Genomic DNA, 19,418 nt, shown 5'->3' on the forward strand with positions numbered 1-19,418 from the left:
TCAATGAAATGTGAATGCCTTTAAATGGGGAAAGTACTCTCTAGTTCATCTTAGACGTCACCATTCCCCACTTTTTAATGAAGTGCTTGGTGCACTTTACCTATACATTACATATTTTGTCCCTACAGACATTTGAGTTTGTGCCTTTATACTAGAGTAACCTGAGGCTGGTTATGTCAAAAATAAATGATACTCAGCAGGGCATGGTGGCCAACGCCTGTAATCCCAGCACTTTGGGAGGCCGAGGCGGGGGGATTGCTTGAGGTCAGGAATTTGAGACCAGCCTGGTCAACATGGTGAAAATCCGTCTCTACTGAAAATACAAAAATTAGCCGAGCATGGTAGCATGTGCTTGTAGTCTCAGCTACTCAGCAGGCTGAGGCAGAAGAATCATTTGAACCCAAGAGGTGGAGGTTGCAGTGAGCCAAGATCTCACTACTGCACTCCAGTCTGGATGACACAGTGAGACGCCGTCTCAAAAAAAAAAAAAAAATTAATAAAAAAAAGAATGATATGATACTGAATATCAATACAATTTCTATATTTGAATAGGATTTCTTTTGCCTCGATCCAAAAACAAAAACAAAAACAAAAGGCTAAGATGAAGAGTTTTCATTCCTCTTCATATCATCATAGTTTTGGAGAGTTTTAAGGAAATTTAGAGTATACATATAAATATATATAAAACAGTAACCATTTATTTAAGATGTACACATAAATACAACAAAAAATTATTGAGCATCTACTATGGACCAGACACTGGAGATATAGCAATGTAAGTTTTCAGTCTTTTGAGAAAGAGAAACAAAAAAATAATTACAACTAATTTGCATTTCTCTATGATTAGTGAGGATGAGCATTCTTATATGTTTGTTGGCCACTTGTATGTCATCTTTTGAGAAGCATCTGTTCATGTCTTTTGCCAATTTTTTAAATGAGATTATTTGCTTTTTGCTTGCTGATTTAAGTTTGTATAGATTCTGGATATTAGACTTCTGTTGCATGCAGAGTTTGAGAGTATTTTCTCCCATTCTTTAGGTTATCTGTTTCCTCAATTGAGATATATATATATAATTTTTTTTTTTTTGAGACCAATTCTTGCTCTGTTGCCCAGGGTAGAGTGGCACGATCTCAGCTCACTGCAACCTCCACTTCCCAGGTTCAAGCAAGTCTCCTGCCTCAGCCTCCCAAGTAGCTGTGATTACAGGCATGTGCCACCACGCCTGGCTCATTTTTGTATTTTTAGTAGAGACGGGGTTTTACCATGTTGACCAGGCTACTCTTGAACTCTTGACCTCAGGTGATCTGCCAGCCTTGGCCTCCCAAAATGCTGGGATTACAGGCATTAGCCACCACTCCTGACTGATGATTTCTTTGGCTGGGCAGAAGCTCTTTAGCTTAATTAGGTCCCATTTATCAATTTGTGGTCTTGTTACAATTGCTTTTGGGGACTTAGCCAAAAATGATTTGCCAAGGCCAATGTCAAGAAGGGTATTTCCTACATTTTCTTTTAGGATTTTTAGAGTTTGAGGTCTTATATTTAAGTCCCTAATCCATCTTGAGTTAATTTTTATATATGGGGAAAGGTAGGGGCCCAGTTTTATTAACCTGCATATGGCTGGTCAGTTATCCCAGCACCTCTTATTGAATAGGGAGTCCTTTCCCCCATTGCTTGGTTTTGCGAGCCTTGTCAAAGATCAGGTGGTTGTGAGTATGGTGCTTTCTTTCTCAGTTTCCAATTCTGTTCAGTTGTTATATGCACCTGTTTCTGGACCAGTGCCATGCTGTTTTGGCCTCACATAAGTCAGAATGGCCATCATTAAAAAGTAAAAAAAAAAAAAAAAAATCAAAACAACAATGACAAAAAAAAAAAAACAGATGCTGGCGAGGCTTCAGAGAATAGGGAACACTTATCTACTGTTGATGGGAGTATAAATCAGTTCAGCCACTGTGGAAAGCAGTTTGGAGATTTCTCAAAAGAACCTAAAACAAAGCTACCATTTAACCTTGCAATCCCTTTACTGGGCATATAACCAGAGGAAAAAAGATCATTATACCAAAAAGATACATACACTCATATGTTCATCACCTTGCTACTAACAATAGCAAAGACACGAAATCAACCTACCTGTCCATCAACGGTGAATTGGATAAAGAAAATGTGGTACATATACACCATGGAATATTACATAGCCATGAAAAAGAATGAAATCACGTAATCACGTCGTTTGCAAAAACATGGATGGAGCTGAAGCCATGATCCTTAGCAAGTTAATGTAAGAACAGAAAACTAAATACTCTGTATTCTCACTTATAAGTGGGAGTTAAACATTGAGCACTTATGGACATATACATGGGAACAACAGACACTGCAGAGTACTAGAGGAGGGAGGGTTGGAGGCATGGGTTGAAAAACCACCTATTTGGTACTATGCTCACCACTTGGATGCAATATACTCATCTAACAATCCTGCACACATACTCCCCATATCTAAAATAGAAATTGAAAAAAATAATTACAGCTAGCTGGAATGCATAATATGACATAGGAAGTAAAGAATGCAAGAGAAAGATAAATCAAAGACAGCTGAGTCTAAAACATGAAGGATGAAAAAGGGTCAAACACAAGAAATAAATATGTGTTGGATGGAGCGTGAGAAAGAAGTGGGAGTCTTTTGAGCAGAAGAAGCATATGTGTGAAGATCCACAAATGGGGAAGAGAGGGGGATATTCCAGGAACAGAAATAAGTCCAGAATGACTGGTACGTTAAGACTTAGGGAAAATATATCTGCCATATGGTTATCCAACCTCTATGTGAATGCTTCTAGTGATTAGAAGTTTACTATGAGACTGCTTCATCATTGGACAACTCATGTTGTCTGATATTTTTGCTTATATTAAGGTGAAATATTTCTTCCCGTAACTACTGCCTATTTGTCTAAGTTTGGCCTCCTCTTCCACGTGAGAATTCTATGAGTATTTGAAGAAAGACAAAATCCCCTCTTTCCCTTGGCAATGTTAACAATTCTGTTAAGTACTGTTACAAAATATGTTCCCCAGGATGAATTCTTCTTGTCGAGTGGTCTTGTTATAATTAACGTTAGCATTCAATACAATACTCCAAATTATAATAGCTAATATATATTGACTGCTTAGATTGTGCAACATGCTCTGCTAAACACAACATGTATTATCACTTTTAACATAATAATCTCCTTTCCTCTTGCTGATGGGAAGACAGGATCTTAAAATGACTAAATGAGCTTTTCTTCTAGAAGCCACTAAGCAGTAGAGCTGGTGTTTGAACCCAGGGAGTCTGGCTACACTAGCAGAGTTAATCACTAAATTATAGAGTTAACCCACTACAAAATGGATTACTGGCTGTCTTTGATTTGAATACTATACTTTTATTATTCTATGAGAGCACTGAAAGTCATTTAAAGGACTCCTTGTAACCTAGAATTAGAACTTTTTATTGCAAACTTGAAAATAAAAATTGCTCAAACTTACATATATAAAGTACACTATCTCTTTTTTCCTTTTTTATTTCTTTCTTTTAGCATTGTCCTATAAGACAAGAATGACTGTTATTTGATGGTAACAAGAGGATTCCAAGGTTTACATTGCAAAGTAAGAGCTTGCTACCTAAGACCCAAAATAAACCTTAGTTCCCATGAACAAACTTAGTTTCCCAGTGAGGAAATAAAAATGGCTCAGAGTTCTCAATTAATTAGTCTTTCTGGGTGATATAATTTGACTGTGTCCCCACCCAAATCTCATGTTGAACTGTAGCTCCCATAATCCCCACGTGTTGTGGGAGGAAGCCAGTGGGAGGTAATTGAATCATGGGGGCGGGTCTTTCCTGCGCTGTTCTCATGATAGTGAACAAGTCTCATGAGATCTGATGGTTTTATAAATGGGAGTTCACCTGCACAAGCTCTTGCCTGCTGCCAAGTAAAATGTATCTTTGCTCCTTCTTTGCCTTCCACCATGAGGGTGAGGCCTCCCCAGCCATGTGAAACTGTGAGTCCATTAAACTTCTTTCTTTATAAATTACCCAGTTTAAGGTATGTCTTTATTAGCAGCATGAGAACAGACTAATACACAGTTTCTTTATCCACTTGTCGATTGATGGGCATTTGGGTTGCTTCCACAATTTTGCAATTGTGAATTGTGCTTCTATAAACATGTGTGTGCAAGTACCTTTTCAAATAATGACTTATTTTCCTCTGGGTAGATATCCAGTAGTGGGATTGCTGGATCAAATGGTAGTTCTACTTTTAGTTCTTTAAGGAATTTCCACACTGTTTTCAATAGTGGCTGTACTAGTTTACATTCCTACCAGCAGTGTGGAAGTGTTCCCTGTTCACTTCATCCATGCCAATGTCTATTCTTTTTTGACTTTTTGATTATGGCCATTCTTGCAGGAGTGAAGCGGTATCACATTGTGGTTTTGATTTTCGTTTCCCTGACCATTAGTGATGCTGAGCATTTTTTCATATATTTGTTGGCCATTTGTATATCTTCTTTTGAGAATTGTCTGTTCATGTCCTTAGCCCACTTTTTGATGGGATTGTTTTTTTCTTACTGATCTATTTGAGTTTTTTGTAGATTCTGGATATTAGTCCTTTGTCAGACGTATAGATTGTGAAGATTTTATGCCACTCTGGGTTGTCTATTTATTCTGCTGACTGTTCCTTGTGCCATGCAAAAGCTCTTTAGTTTAATTAGGTTTCAGCTATTTATCTTTGTTTTTATTGCATTTGCTTTTAGGTTCTTGGTCATGAAATCCTTGCCTAAGCCAACATCTAGAAGGATTTTCCCAATGTTATCTTCTAGAATTTTTAACTTTCAGTTCTTAGATTTAAGTCCTTAATCTATCTTGAGTTGATTTTTGTATAAAGTGAGATGAGGATCCAGTTTCATTCTCCTACATGTGGCTAGCCAATTATCCCAGCACCATTTGTTGAAAAGGGTGTCCTTTCCCCACTTTATGATTTTGTTTGCTTTGTGGAAAATCAGTTGGCTGTAAGTATTTGGGCTTATTTCTGGGTTCTGTATTCTGTTCCATTGGTCTATGTGCATATTTTTATACCAGTACCATGCTGTTTTGGTGACTATGGCCTTATAGTAGAGTTTGAAATCAGGTAGTGTGATGCCTCCAGAATTTGTTCTTTTTGCTTAGTCTTGCTTTGGCTATGTGGGCTTTTTGGTTCCATATGAATTTTAGAAACATTTTTTTCTAACTCTGTGAAGAAAGATGGTGGTATTTTGATGGGGACTGCATTGAATGTGTAGATTGCTTTTGGCAGTATGGTCATTTTCACAATATTGATTCTACCCATCCATGAGCATGGGATGTGTTTCCATTTGTTTGCATTGTCTGTGATTTCTTTCAGCAGTGTTTCCTAGTTTTCCTTGCAGAGGGCTTTTGAGTCCTTTGTTAGGTATATTCCTACGTATTTTATTTTTTTACAGCTATTGTAAAAGGGGCTGAGTTCTTGATTTGGTTCTCTGTTTGGTCACTGTTGGTGTAGAGAAGAGCTACAATTTGTGTTCGTTAATCTTCTATCCGGAAATTTTGCTTAATTCTTTTATCAGTTCTGGGAGCTTTCTGGAGGAGTCCTTAGGGTTTTCAAGGTAAACAATCATATCATCAGCAATCAGTGACAGTTTGAATTCCTCTGTACTGATTTGGATGGTGTTTATTTCTTACTCTTGTCTGATTGCTCTGGCTAGGACTTCCAGTACTACGTTGAAGAGAAGTGGTGAGAGTGGGCATCCTTGTCTTGTTACAGTTCTCAGAGGGAATGCTTTCAGCTTTTCCCCATTCAGTATTATGTTGGCTGTGGGTTTGTCATAGGTGGCTTTTATTACATTAAGCTATGTCCTTTGTACACCGATTTTGCCAAGAGTTTTCATCAAAAAGGAACACTGGATTTTGTCAAATGTTTTTTCTGCATCTATTAAGATAATCATGTGATTTTTGTTTTTAATTGTTTATGTGGTATATCACATTTATTGACTTGCATATGTTAAACCATCCCTGCATCCCTGGTATGAAACCCACCTGATCATGGTGGATTATCTTTTTGATATGTTGTTGGATTCGGTTAGTAAGTATTTTGTTAAGGATTTTAGCATCTATGTTCATCAAGGATATTGGTCTGTAGTTTTGTTTTTTGCTTATGTCCTTTCCTGGTTTTGGTATTAGGGTGATGCTGACTTCATAGAATGAATTAGGGGGTGGGGGTTCCTTCTTTCTCTATCTTGTGGAATAGTGTCAAAAGGATTGGTACCAATTCTTCTTTGAATTTGTGATAGAATTCTGCTGTGAATCTGTTTGGTCCTGGGCTTTTTTTCTGTTGGTAATGTTTTAAATACCATTTCAATCTCCCTGCTTGTTATTGGTCTGTTCAGGCTATCGAATTCTTCCTGATTTAAGCTAGGAGGGTTGTATTTTTCTAGGAATTTCTCCATCTCTTCTAGGTTTTCTAGTTTATGTGCAGAAAGGTGTTCATAGTAGCCTTGAATGATCTTGTGCATTTCCATGGTGTCAGCTGTATTATCTCTTGTTTTGTTTCTTAGTGAAGCTACTTGAATTTTCTCTCTTCTTTTCTTGGTCAGTCTTGCCAGTGGTCTATTTTATTTATCTTTTCAAAGAACCAGCTTTTTGTCTCATTTATCTTTTGTAACTTTTTTTGTTTCAATATCATTTAGTTCTGCTCTGATCTTGGTTATTTCCTTTCTTCTGTTGGGTTTGGGTTTGGTTTGTTCTTCTTTCTCTAGTTCCTTGAGGTGTGACCTTAGAGTGTCAGTTTGTGCCCTTGGGGCTTATTGATGCAGGCATTTAGGGCTATGAACTTTCCTGTTAGCACTGCCTTTGCTGTATCCCAGAGGTTTTCTTTTTTTTTTTTTTTTTTTTTTTTTTTGAGACGGAGTCTCGCTGTGCTCCCAGGCTGGAGTGCAGTGGCCTGATCTCAGCTCACTGCAAGCTCCGGGTTCACGCCATTCTCCCGCCTCAGCCTCCTGAGTAGCTGAGACTACAGGCGCCAGAGGTTTTCATAGCTTGTGTCATTACTGTTGTTGAGTTCGAAGAATTTTGAAATTTCCATATTGATTTTGTTTTTGACCCAATGTTCATTCAGGAGCAAGTTATTTAAGTTCCATGTGTTTGCATGGTTGTGAAGGTTCCTTTTGGAGTTCATTTCCAGTTTAATTCCACTGTGGTCTGAGAAAGTGCTTGATATAGTTTCAATTTTCTTAAATTTACTGATGCTTGTTTTATGGCCTATCACATGGACTATCTTGAAGATAGTTCCATGCACTGTTGAACAGAATGTGTATTCCGTGGTTGTTGGATGAAATGTTCTGTATAGATCTGTTAAGTCCATTTGTTCCAAGGTATAGTTTAATCCAATGTTTCTTTGTTGACTTTCTGTCTTGATGACATTTCTAATGCTGTCAGTGGAGTATTGAAGCCCCCCCACTATTACTAGGTTGCTGTCTATCTCATTTCTTAGGTCTATTAGTAATTGTTTTATAAATTTGGGAGCTCCAGTGTTAGGTGCTATATGTTTAGGAATGTGAGGCTTTCCTCTTGGACAAAGCCTTTTACCATTATATAATGTCCCTCTTTGTCTCTTCTAACTGCTGTTGCTTTAAACTTTGTTTTGTGTGATGCAAGAATAGCTACCCCTGCTTGCCTTTGGGGTCCATTTGCATGAAATGCCTTTTTCCCCCCTTTAAGTTTATGTGAGTCCTTTTGTGCTAGATGAGTCTCCTGAAGGCAGCAGATGGTTAGTGAGTTGTTATCCATTCTGTGGTTCTGTATATTTTAAGTGGATCATTTAGCCCATTTACATTCAATGTTGGTATTGAAATGTGAGGTACCATTAAATTCACTATGCTCTTTGTTTCCTGTGTACCTTATTTTGCTTTTGCTTTTTAACTTGTATTTTTGTTTTATAGGTCCTGTGTGATTTATTCTTTAAAGAGGTTCTGTTTTGATGTGGTTCTAGGATTTGTTTTAAGATTTAGAGCTCCTTTTGGCAGTTCTTGTAGTGGTGGTTTGGTAATGCCGAATTATCTCAGCATTTGTCTGAAAAGGACTGTATCTTTTCTCCATATACAAGGCTTAGTTTTGCTGGATACAAAATTCTTGAATGATAATTGCTTTATTTGAGGAGGCTAAAGATAGGGCCCCAATCCCTTCTAGCTTATAGGGTTTCTGCTGAGAAATCTGCTGTTAATCTGATAAGTTTTCCTTTATAGGTTACCTGGTGCTTCTGCCTCACAGCTCTTAAGATTCTTTCCTTCATCTTAACTTTGGATAACCTGAGGACAGTGTGCCTAGGCAAAGATCTTTTTGCAATGAATTTCCTGGGTATTCTTTGTGCTTCTTGTATTTGGATGTCTAGGTCTCTAGCAAGGCCGGGGAAGTGTTCCTCGATTATTCCCGCAAATGTGTTTTCCAAGCTTTTAGAATTCTCTTCTTCCTTAGGAACACCAGTTATTCTTAGGTTTGATCATTTAACATAATTTTAGACTTCGTGGAAGTTTTGTTGATGTTTTCTTCTTCTTTTTCTTTGTCTTTGTTGGACTGAATTAATTCTAAGACCTTGTCTTTGAGCTCTGAATTTCTTTCTTGTACTTATTCAATTCTATTGCTGAGGCTTTCCAGAGCATTTTGCATTTCTAAAAGTTTGTCCAAAATTTCATAATTTTTTGTTGTTTTTTTTTTTTCTTTAAGCTATCTATGTCCTTGAATATTTCTCCCTTCACTTCTTGTATCAGGTTTTGGATTCCCTTGCACTGGGCTTCGCCTTTCTCTGGTCCCTCCCTGATTAGCTTAATAACTAACCTCCTGAATTCTTTTTCAGGTAAATCAGAGATTTCTTCTTTTTTTGGATCCATTGCTGGTGAACTAGTGTGATTTTCTGTGGGTGCTGAAGAGCCTTCTTTGGTCATATTATCAGCACTGGTTTTCTGTTTCCTTCTCATTTGGGTAGGCTCGGTCAGAGGGAAGGTCTCTGTCTGAAGGCTGTTGTTCAGATTTTTTGTCCCATGGGGTGTTCCCTTGATGCAGTACTCTCCCCCCTTTTCCTGTGGATGTGGCTTCCTGTGAGCCAAGAGCAGTGATTGTTGTCTCTCTTCTGGGTCTAGCAACCCAGCTAGTCTACCTGGCTCTGGACTAGTACTGTGGGTTGTCTGCACAGAGTCCTGGGATGTGAACTGTCTATGGTCTCTCTGCTGTGGATACCAGTGCCTTCAGCTTCTCCTGTGGGGGTGTGTAATCGGGAGAGGAGAGTCTCCCTTTCCACTTCCGCAATTAGGGCACTCACAGTTTTGGAGGGGTCTCTTGGATCCTTTAGGAGCAGTCCACTTCCTTCAGAAGGTCTGTGTCTGATCTCAGGTCTCAAGGTCATGTCCCTGGTGCTGCCTGATCTGTGTCCAGTGACAGCAGGAGTTGCCGCGGGCTCCACACTGACTTTTAAGTAATAGCCATTCTGACTGGCGTAAGGTGGCATCTCAGTGTGTTTAAATTTACATTTCTCTTATGATTCATGATATTGAGAATTTTTTCATGTGTTGGTTGACCACTTGTATTTCTTCTTTTGAGAAATATCTGCTCATATCCTTTGCCCAGTTTTTAATGGGGTTGTTCATTTTCTTTCTGTTGATTTGTTTGGGTTCTTTATAGATTCTAGATATTATTCATTTCAGAGGCATAATTGGTAAATAATTTCGCCCGTTCTGTAGGTTGTCTGTTTATCTTGTTGATTACCTGTTTATCTTGTTGATTATTCTGCAGAAACATTTTGGTTTGATTAAGTCACATTTGTCTAAATTTGTCTAATTTTGCTTTGTTGCATTTGCTTTTGGGGTCTTCATTATAAATCCTTTGCCTAGGCTAATGTCCAGAAAAGTTTTTCCAGGCTTTCTTTTAAGATTCTTATAGTTTAAGTCCTATGTTTAGGTCTTTAATCCATCTTAATTTTTTTATGTGATGAGAAATAGGGATCCAGTTTCATTCTTCTGCATATGGCTAGCTAGTTACCAAGCACCATTTATTGAATAGGGTGTCCTTTCTGCATTGTTATTTTTGTTAGCCTTATTGAAGATCAGTCGGATGTAGGTATGTGGCTTTATTTTGGGGTTCTCTATTCTGTTCTATTGATCTGTATCTATTTTTGTATCAGTATCATGCTGTCTTAGTTACCACAGCCTTGTAGTATAATTTGAAGTCAGGTGACGTGATGTCTCCAGATTTGTCCTCTTCCTTAGGAGTACTTTGGCTATTCAGGTTTTCTCTTGGTTCTATGTACACTTTAGGATTTTTTTTTTTTAATTCTGTGAAAAATGTTAGTAATTTGTTAGGAATTACATTGAGTCTATAGATTGCTTCGGGAATGTGGTCATTTTAACAATATTGATTCTTCCAATTCATGAGCATGGAATGTTTTTTCATTTATTGGTGTTATCTACAATTTAAAGAAATTAAAGCATCACTGTTTTGTAGCTCTCCTTGTAGAGATCTTTCACCTCCTTGGTTAAATATATGTCTAGGTATTTTTTGTGCAGCTATTTTAAATGGCATTAAGTTCCTGATTTGGTTCTCAGATATATCAGTGTTGGTGTATTAAAAATGCTACTGATTTGTGTATGTTGATTTTGTATTCTGAGACTTTACTAAAGTCACTAATCAGGCCTAGAAATCTTCTGGAGGAGTCTTTAGGGTTTTTTAGGTATATGATCATGGCATATACCTGTGCATCTCAGTGAACAGAGATAAGTTGACTTCCTCTTTTCCAATTTGGATGCCTTTTATTTCTTTCTCTTGCCCGATAGCTCTAGCTAGGACTTTCAGTGCTATGTTGAATAGGAGTAGTGATACTGAATGTCCTTGTCTTGTTCCAGTTCTTAGGGGAAATGTTTCAACTTTTCCCCATTCAGCGTGATTTTGGCTGTGGGTTTATCATATATGGCTCTTATTATTTTGAGGTACATTTCATTTATGCCTAGTCTGCTGAGGGTTTTTTTTTTTTAATCATGAAAGGATGTTGGATTTTTATGGAATGCTTTTTCTGCATCTATTGAGATGATCATATGGTCTTTGTGCTTGGTTTTGATTACGTGGTGGATCATGTTTATTGATTTGTGTATGTTGAGCCATCCTTGCTTCCCTGATCATGGTGAATTATTTTTTCATGTGCTGTTGTAGTTTACTAGTATTTTGTTGAGGATTTTTGCATCTATGTTCAGCAGAAATATTGGCCTGTAGTTTTCTTTTTTGTTGTTGTTGTGTTCTTGCCTGATTTTGATAATCATGGTGATACTGGATTCATAGAATGAGATGGGAAGGGAGCCCTCCTCTTTGATTTCTTTTGGAATAGTTTCACCAAGACTGGTACCACCTCTTCTTTGTACATCTGGTAAAATTTGGCCATGAATCCATCTTGTCCTGGGCTTTTTTTATTGGGAGATTTTTTATTATTATTATTGATTTAATTTCATTACTTGTTATTGGTCTGTTCAGGGTTTCTATTCCTTCCTGGTTCAATCTTGGGGGTTGTATGTTTCCAGGAATGTATTCATCTTCTTTAGGTTTTCTAGTTTGTGTGAATAGAGGTATTCATAGTAGTCTTTGATGATCTTTTCTATTTCTCTGGTAACGGTTGTGATGTCATCTTATCATTTCTCGTACTTATTTGAATCTTTCTGTTTTCCTTAGTCTAGCTGGTGGTCTGTCCATTTTGTTTAGCCTTTCAAAAGATCAGCTTTTCATTCATTGATCCTTTCTATTTTTTTTTTTTTTTTTGGCCTCAATCTCATTTATTTTTGCTGTGATCTGTGTTATTCTTTTCTTCTGATAGCTTTTATTTTATTTTGCTCTTGTTTTTCTGGTACCTTCAAGTATGATGTTAAATTGTTAATTTGGGATCTTTCTATCTTTTTGATGTAAGCATTTAATGCTATAAACTTTCCTCTTAGCACTGCTTTTGCTATATCCTTGGAGTTTTGGTATGCTGTGTCTTTATTTTTATTTGAGAGATTTTTTTTTTAATTTCTGCCGTTATTTTATTATTTACACAAAAGTTGTTCAGGAAAAAGTTGTTTAGTTTCCATGTACTTGTATAGTTTTGAAAATTTCTCCTTAGTATTGATTTCCAATCTTATTCCACTGTGGTCCAAGAAGATACTTGATATGATTTCAATTTGTTTTTTAATTTATTGAGACATCCCTTACAGACAAGCATACAGTTAATTTTGGGGAATGTTTCATGCACAGATGAGAAGAATGTATATTCTGCAATTGTTGGGTATAATGTTCTATAAATGTCTATTAAGTCCTTTTGCTCTATAATCCAATGTAAGTCCAGAGTTTTCTTGTTGATTTTCTGCCTTGATTATCTGTCTAGTAATATCAGTGGGGTGTTGAAGTCCACCACTATTAGTGTATTGCTACTAATCTGTTTTCCTAGGTCTAGTAGTATTTATTTTACAAAGCTGGGTGCTTCAGTATTAGGTTCATATATACTCGGGATAGTTAAATCTTCTTGTTGTATTGAACCTTTTATCATTACACAATGTATTTGTCTTTTTTTTAACTGTTGTTGGTTTAATGTCTGTTTATCTGATATGAGAATGGCTATTCCTGTTTGCTTTTCTTTTCCATTTGTGTGATATATCTTTTTCTACCTTTTTACTTTGAGTCTGAATGCATCTTTAGTCAGTAGGTGAGTCTCTTGTAGACAGAAGATGGCTGTGTCTTTTTTGAAATCCTATTTGCCACTCTATATCTTTTAAGCAGGGCATTGAGGCATTTATGTTAAAAGTTAATGTTGATACATGAGATTTTGTTCTTGATGTAATGTTGTTAGCTAGTTCTTTTGAGGTTTCTATTGTGCAGTTGCTTTACAAGATCTGTGAACTTTGTACTTATGTATCTTTTTCTGTGTTGTCCTTTTGTTTCTATATTTAGAAATCCTTTGAAAATTTCTTATAGGACCAGGCTAATGATGACAAATGCTCTTAGTGTTTTCTTGTCTGGGAAAGACTTTCTCCTTCATTTATGAAACTCAGTTTGGCAGGATATAAAATTTCAGCTGGCATTTCTTCTTCTTTAAGGAGGCTAAAAATAGATCCTCATCTTTTCTGTTATAGGTCTTCTGCTGAGAAGTCCACTGTTAGTCTAATCAGTTGTCCTTTGTAGGTGCTTTGACTCTTCTCTGTAACTGGCTTTAAATTTTTTTTTTTTTTTTTTTTTTTTTTAGTATGGACTTTGGATGGTCTGGTGACTATATGAGTTGGCAATGTTTGGCTTGCATAAACTCTCACAAGTATTCTCTAAATTTATCTGAATGTCTGGTAATATCTGGATGTCTACCACTCAAGCAAGATTAGGGAAATTTTCTTAAATTATTCTCTAAAATATGTTTTTCAAGTTGTTTACTTTTTCTCCTTCTCTATCAAGAATTCCAATAATGTGTAGGTTTGGTCACTTTACATAATCTCATATTTCTCATAGACTTTGTCATCTTAATGGAAGACAAAGTCTTAATATTATCTAATCTTTCAGCCTGCAATCTCTTTGCTGTCCCAGGGCTCTTTCCTGTCATTAACTAGCATCTCATTAGGTAAGCCTTCCTATTGCTAACCATCTCTGCTGGAGTATTTCTTCATTATTTCATTATTTTTAAAGTTAAATTACAAGCCCAGCAGGTTAGCAACTACACCTGGTTGGCTTTCTCTATTACCTAATATTTCTGTTAGTACTTAGTGTATTTTTCTTTATTTTCCTTTAATATTCATTTTTTGGCAATACAATTGAGAATTTATATTACCACAAATATTAAATATCATCAATTTCTAAGGCCTCCTTACCAGATATGATCTGTTCTTTGGTGGGCTAATTGTTAAGTAGGGATCAGAGAATGTTAGGGAAAAACCTCAACTTGGGAGCAACAGAGAAGCATCAGGAAGTAATGGAAAGAATAAATTCATGCTTGGATAAATCTGCCTTTGAGCCTTAAATTGCTGTGTGACCTTGGACAAGTCCCTTGAGCATTCTAGGACCCTGTAAAATTAAGTCAGTTATATATGTCCCAATATTCCAGAATTCTGATATCTTACTTTACAAGGAAAAGAGAGAGACATTTACTCCAAGAATAATTTTGAGAGAAGTCACCACCAAAATTAAAGATTCCCTTTTTTTTATAGCCAAACTAAATATTTAGCTTATGCTATTCTCATCTTGTTTCTCAGATTGTATAGCTGTTTGTAATTATCTTCTCATTTTCTATTTTAGCATATATATATACACATACACACACACACACACACACACACACACATATATATATATATATATATATATATAGAGAGAGAGAGAGAGAGAGAATCAAACTTTTTTGCCCAGGCTGGAGTACAGTGGCTCAATCTAGGCTCACTGTAGCCTTGACCTCCCAGCTCCCAGGCTCAGGTAATCCTCCCACCTCAGCCTCCCAAGTAGCTTGGAATACAGGCATGCACCACCATGCCCAGCTAATTTTTTGTATTTTTAAATAGAAACAGGGTTCACCATATTGCCCAAGCTGGTCTCGAACTCCTAGGCTCAAGACATCCACCTACCTTGGCCTCTCAAAGGATTATAGGCATAAGCCACTGCACCTGGCCAGCATATACTTTTTTAAAAAATTTTATTTATTTTTCTTTTTTGAGACAGAGTCTCACTCTGTTACCCAGGCTGGAGTGCAGTGGCATGACCTTGGTTCACTGCAACCTCCACCTCCCAGGTTCAAGTGATTCTCCTGCCTCAGCCTCCCAAGTAGCTGGGATTACAGGTGTGTGCCATCATGCCCAGCTAATTTTTGTATCTTTTTAGTAGAGTTTTGCCATATTGGCCAGGCTGGTCTTGAACTCCTAACCTTAAGTAATCCACCTGCTTCGGCCTCCCAAAGTGCTGGGATTACAGGCATGAGACGCTGTGCCCAGCCCCAGCATATACTTTTATAATCAACACATTTCCTCAATAATCTCCAATCTACCTTAATATTTTTACTATATCTTTGTTTTTCTTTTCTTTTTTCATGTGTCATTTGTTTCTCTATTAATAGATCCTTAACTTCTTCCCTTTTGAATTGTTCTTCCCACCACCTTGCTTTGTGATGGAATTTCTAACAAAAATTAGGCAAAGTTGTCATGGTGGTGATGCTTCCATTTTTTTTACCATTAAGTAAGGACTATACATTTCCTGTGTCCATAGCTTAATTTCTGTTTTTCTGTGAGTAAAAGTATATTTTGAAAGTATAATTTTTAGAATGATTATGAGTATAGAAATGTAAATGCTTGCATTTTAAATTATTATTTGATGGATAACCAAGTCTAGTTCCTACAAAAACACGCTTCTCCTCAAATTCATATGTACCTTCTTTTCACATTTTGTCTGTCTTCTAATTTGCCGTTATATAATTTTTTTCATTTTATCCCCCTTTAGATCTTTAATTCCAACTTTCCAACCTCTTATTCCTCTCTTCCTTTTTAAGCGTAATGCTATCACACATATCTCCTTCCCACATGTGTCTTCAAGTATTTTTCCCAATATGGAGAGACAGAGCTGACGCTAGGCGAAACTGTGAAGGAAATTTATCTTTCCTTGCCCTTTCACCCTCCACTTGGAATTGTCCTTCCTTTTCCTTTTGCATCACCATCTTCTAAAGGTCTCTCTTTTCCCTCTGGTTGGTTATAATGGATTCAGGTTGGCCTTCTGTATTGTCCCAAATTTTGGACTTTTTCTGACCTCGTTCTACCGTGAAGACTTATCCGTCCTGGTTTACATTTGTTTAAGGTGCACTTAAGATCTGAATCATTGCCTGTCCCAAAATGAACTAACGGCTCATGTATTCTCCCTCCCTAGGAAAAATATAGTTACCAGAGTTTATTTAGGGGTTTTGACTAGATGGGAATAATGCAAGGTGTCATGCTTGAAAAACTTTTAATATATCTGACTTGCATCTCCCCTAAATATTTCACTATGTCCAGCAAACACTGACCAGAATGAAGAGAAACCCTAAAGGAGAAAATTGATATACCTACTACTTTCAAAATGAGGAAAAAGACTTGTCGTTAAAATTTCTAAAGATAAAATTTCTCAACGAAAAACAAACATATTCACCTGAGATTTGGGTGGATTTTTTTTCCTATAACTTTTTTTACACAAAATAGAGTTGTAAAAGAAACAGACCTCAGCATTCAGGTTACTGACAATAACACATACAGATTTTAGTTCCTCCGTGTTTTTGTTTTTAGCTATTGAATTTTTATCACTTACAAACTTTACTGTATGTGGATTTCTTCCTTTTACCCACAATATCTTCTCCTTAATTTCCTTTCATTATTAATCTGCATAAAATCTGACACACATTGCTTCAAATCCCTCACTAATCTATTTGCTAAGCGTGTCACCATTATAAAGCACTTTGAAATACATTAGCACATTTGGTACTTCCCCCAATATGAGTTAGATGTGGTAGGCTTCCTGGCACATGTAACTAATCATGTCACATCTAACTCATCATGCCACATCATGGTGGGAAAACCAGTGCTTAGAGAAACTGTCTTCAGCTACTTAAGTTACATGAGGAGCAGTGGCAGAGACCCCAACTCACATCCTCTGACCTCATCCACACACCCAGGATCCTTTCCCTGCTAATGCCACACAGAATCAACCACGTGATAATTATGGGGAGTTTTTCTTCTGTGTTTTTTTTCCAGTTAAAAAACAAATAAAAAATTGAATGAGTTTATAATTTTATATTCAAACCCCACACCCATGCAATCACATGCCTTAGGATTTTAAAACCCTACCCACAAAATTCAGAAGGCTAAGTGAACACCTACGTCCTCCTCTTACTAAACACATCAAAACACTAAAGTAAAGTGTCAGGCACACCAAGCAAGCCTAGAGTGAGATAAGGTGCATAGATAAAATGCTGGTTTCTGTGATGCATATTATTTGCATAATATGTACATTACTCATTCAAGACTGGGAATTACCACTTTAAAATAAAGTATATTGAATACCTTTTTGGATTTCCCTGGTTTTCAAACATTCTTCTGAATATATAACAATCCCCAGAAACCAATTCCATTCTCAGTCATCCTGGGAGCCATCTGATGAGGATCTAATAGCTAACTTTGTAATTAGAATGCAAACATTAATGTAAGAGTACAAAAAAGACGTTGCAATGAGCAAGAGAAGACAGATTGTAGTAGTAAAGCTAAGTGATGCAACGATATTCTTAAAACATGGCACATACACATACTTTTGTTTGGCATTCCCAGTAAATGATTTTTAGATACTAAAATTTCTCAGTAGCTTTTCTATACAAATAGCCTTCAAACTATTTCTGTTCTGTATTTTACCTTTCAATCAAACTTTCTATGGTTTTTGGTTTTCCAATATATTTCTTCCCATTTATTGTACATTTCAAATAATACTCTTCTTTCCTCTATCCCATTTTTAACTAAATTCGTTAAGAAAAATTCTGGAAGCCTTTTGGCTTGAACCCAGAATTCAGTGTTCCAGTTCAGCCAGTAACAAGTCATGTTCTTTTTTTCACCCAGGGCATGTCCTGATTTACTCTTTTAATTTACTGAAATCAAAAGCCTGCTTTTTGGGACATGTTAAGACTAGCTCCATTAGCTATAAGACAGATAGGGGGATGAATTCTAAATATATTACTTCCTGCTTTGGAAAATGCCTTTAAACTCTTCTGTTTTTACTCCTCATTAACATCACCTTTTAGGATTACCTGGCGTATTGCCCAATGACCCACACTTCCACACTTTTTTTTTTTTAACTCACCGGCTGCCTTTTTACACCTAGCCAATTTTTCCAGACAAGGATCCGAAGCTGATGAAACTGGGAAGCCATCCTTCAAACACCCCAAATGAGAGATCTCCTCTTCTTTTCTCCACTCCACAAATGAAGAATTGATGCCCCGTCCAACTTGCTGTATATCAGTATATCAGTACCCCTTTCACGGCATAGCTTCCTTGAGGGCTGGGGTAAGAAACCCACGGTTCTTCTGTTTCTGCTGGATTTTTCCCTGTGGTTAATCCTTAACCAAGAGGCACTTCTCAATCAACGCTTCTTCCAAAAGAAGGACCCAGATCAGTATCTTTGGGTGGCTTATGCTTATTTTAAAATAATATCCAGGTGCTGCTTGTTGCACGAAGTCCAGACTCAAGAGAGAATGAGGATCATTCAGATAATGCCTAAGAGAAAAAAAAAAAAAAGCGGCAGCTGAACCCACACCTCCTACTCTCCATGAAATTAATTGCCTATCCACACCTTAAAGAGCATGTCACCTGCACTGGATGCGTCACAGGAATTAGGGGGTGGGACCCTTGCCAGGCCAGTAGGACTTGTCCTACATTCTCTTGTCTTCTTTCCTGCACACAGTGTCTGCTCTAGCCGAGGCAGGGCACAGAGAGCATTTCACAGACACTGGGCCCAGTGGCTCCTTAATATTAAAGTGTCATTAAAATGATTTAAATCAATAAGGCCATAGCTTAGCTGCAAAGCTCTGAGCCTCAGCCCATCATTAGATATACTAGGGAAAGTATCCGTCTTTAACCTAAAGTTGAATGTTTCGATTTTGGGGGAATGACTATGTTGACCAGGTCCCACCTTTCATCACAGTGTACTCAGTTAAGCACAGTGCAGAAAAGGAAAGGTAGGCTGTAGGGGACATAAATGACAAACTGGAGTCCCTCAATTCGCGAGTGGAGATTCATATGTCTATTACAGGCAAGCCACATTGTTTCAGGCTCTTATAGTGAAAGGGGACGCAGGGTGATCCAAGATATTTCTATGTCCTCTTTCCATGATACATTCCTCCCTCTCTAAGACCCTGCCTTTCAAAGTTATCCCCAAGTTGACATCTTCAATGAAAACTTTTTGGATATACCCCATAGAATAGATTCTCTTGCCTTTGAGTCTAGCATCATTCTTTGTTGCCCTCTCTCAAGGAACTTAAACTTTTTGCATTATTTTTATTTGTGTATGTCTTATTTTTCCTACAAGATAAGTTATTTGAGGACACGGACTATATCACAGTACTTTATATATCATTAGTGTTCAATACTTGCTACTGAATGTAATTGACTAAAATACTGGAGCCAAGGCTAGTAGGGTGAAGCTCCCCTTTGATCCTCACACCTATCCTGACTAATCCAGACTCTACTTGCAAAATCCGTTAAAGCATTAAGAGTTGGCCCTTCAGCAGGTGCGGTGGCTCACGCCTGTAATCCCGGCACTTTGGGAGGTCGAGACGGGCTGATCACTTGAGGTCAGGAGTTCAAGGCCAGCCTCACGAACATGGTGAAACCCTGTCTCTACTGAAAACAC

At 37.2% G+C, this 19,418-nt stretch overlaps 1 protein-coding gene across 1 annotated transcript in view; it reads right to left on the bottom strand.

Annotated features, from left to right (window-relative positions):
* Positions 1–17,939, bottom strand: part of ABCA12 (ATP binding cassette subfamily A member 12) — a 209,334-nt gene extending 191,395 nt beyond the window's left edge. Inside the window, exon 1 of the mRNA XM_025404754.1 lies at positions 17,871–17,939. Coding sequence (XP_025260539.1) covers positions 17,871–17,939 — 69 coding nt within the window. The remainder of the gene's footprint in view (positions 1–17,870) is intronic.
* Between the last annotated feature and the right edge of the window lie 1,479 nt (positions 17,940–19,418).

Source organism: Theropithecus gelada, chromosome 12 (assembly GCF_003255815.1).
Source record: "Theropithecus gelada isolate Dixy chromosome 12, Tgel_1.0, whole genome shotgun sequence".
NCBI classification, from domain to species: domain Eukaryota; kingdom Metazoa; phylum Chordata; class Mammalia; order Primates; family Cercopithecidae; genus Theropithecus; species Theropithecus gelada.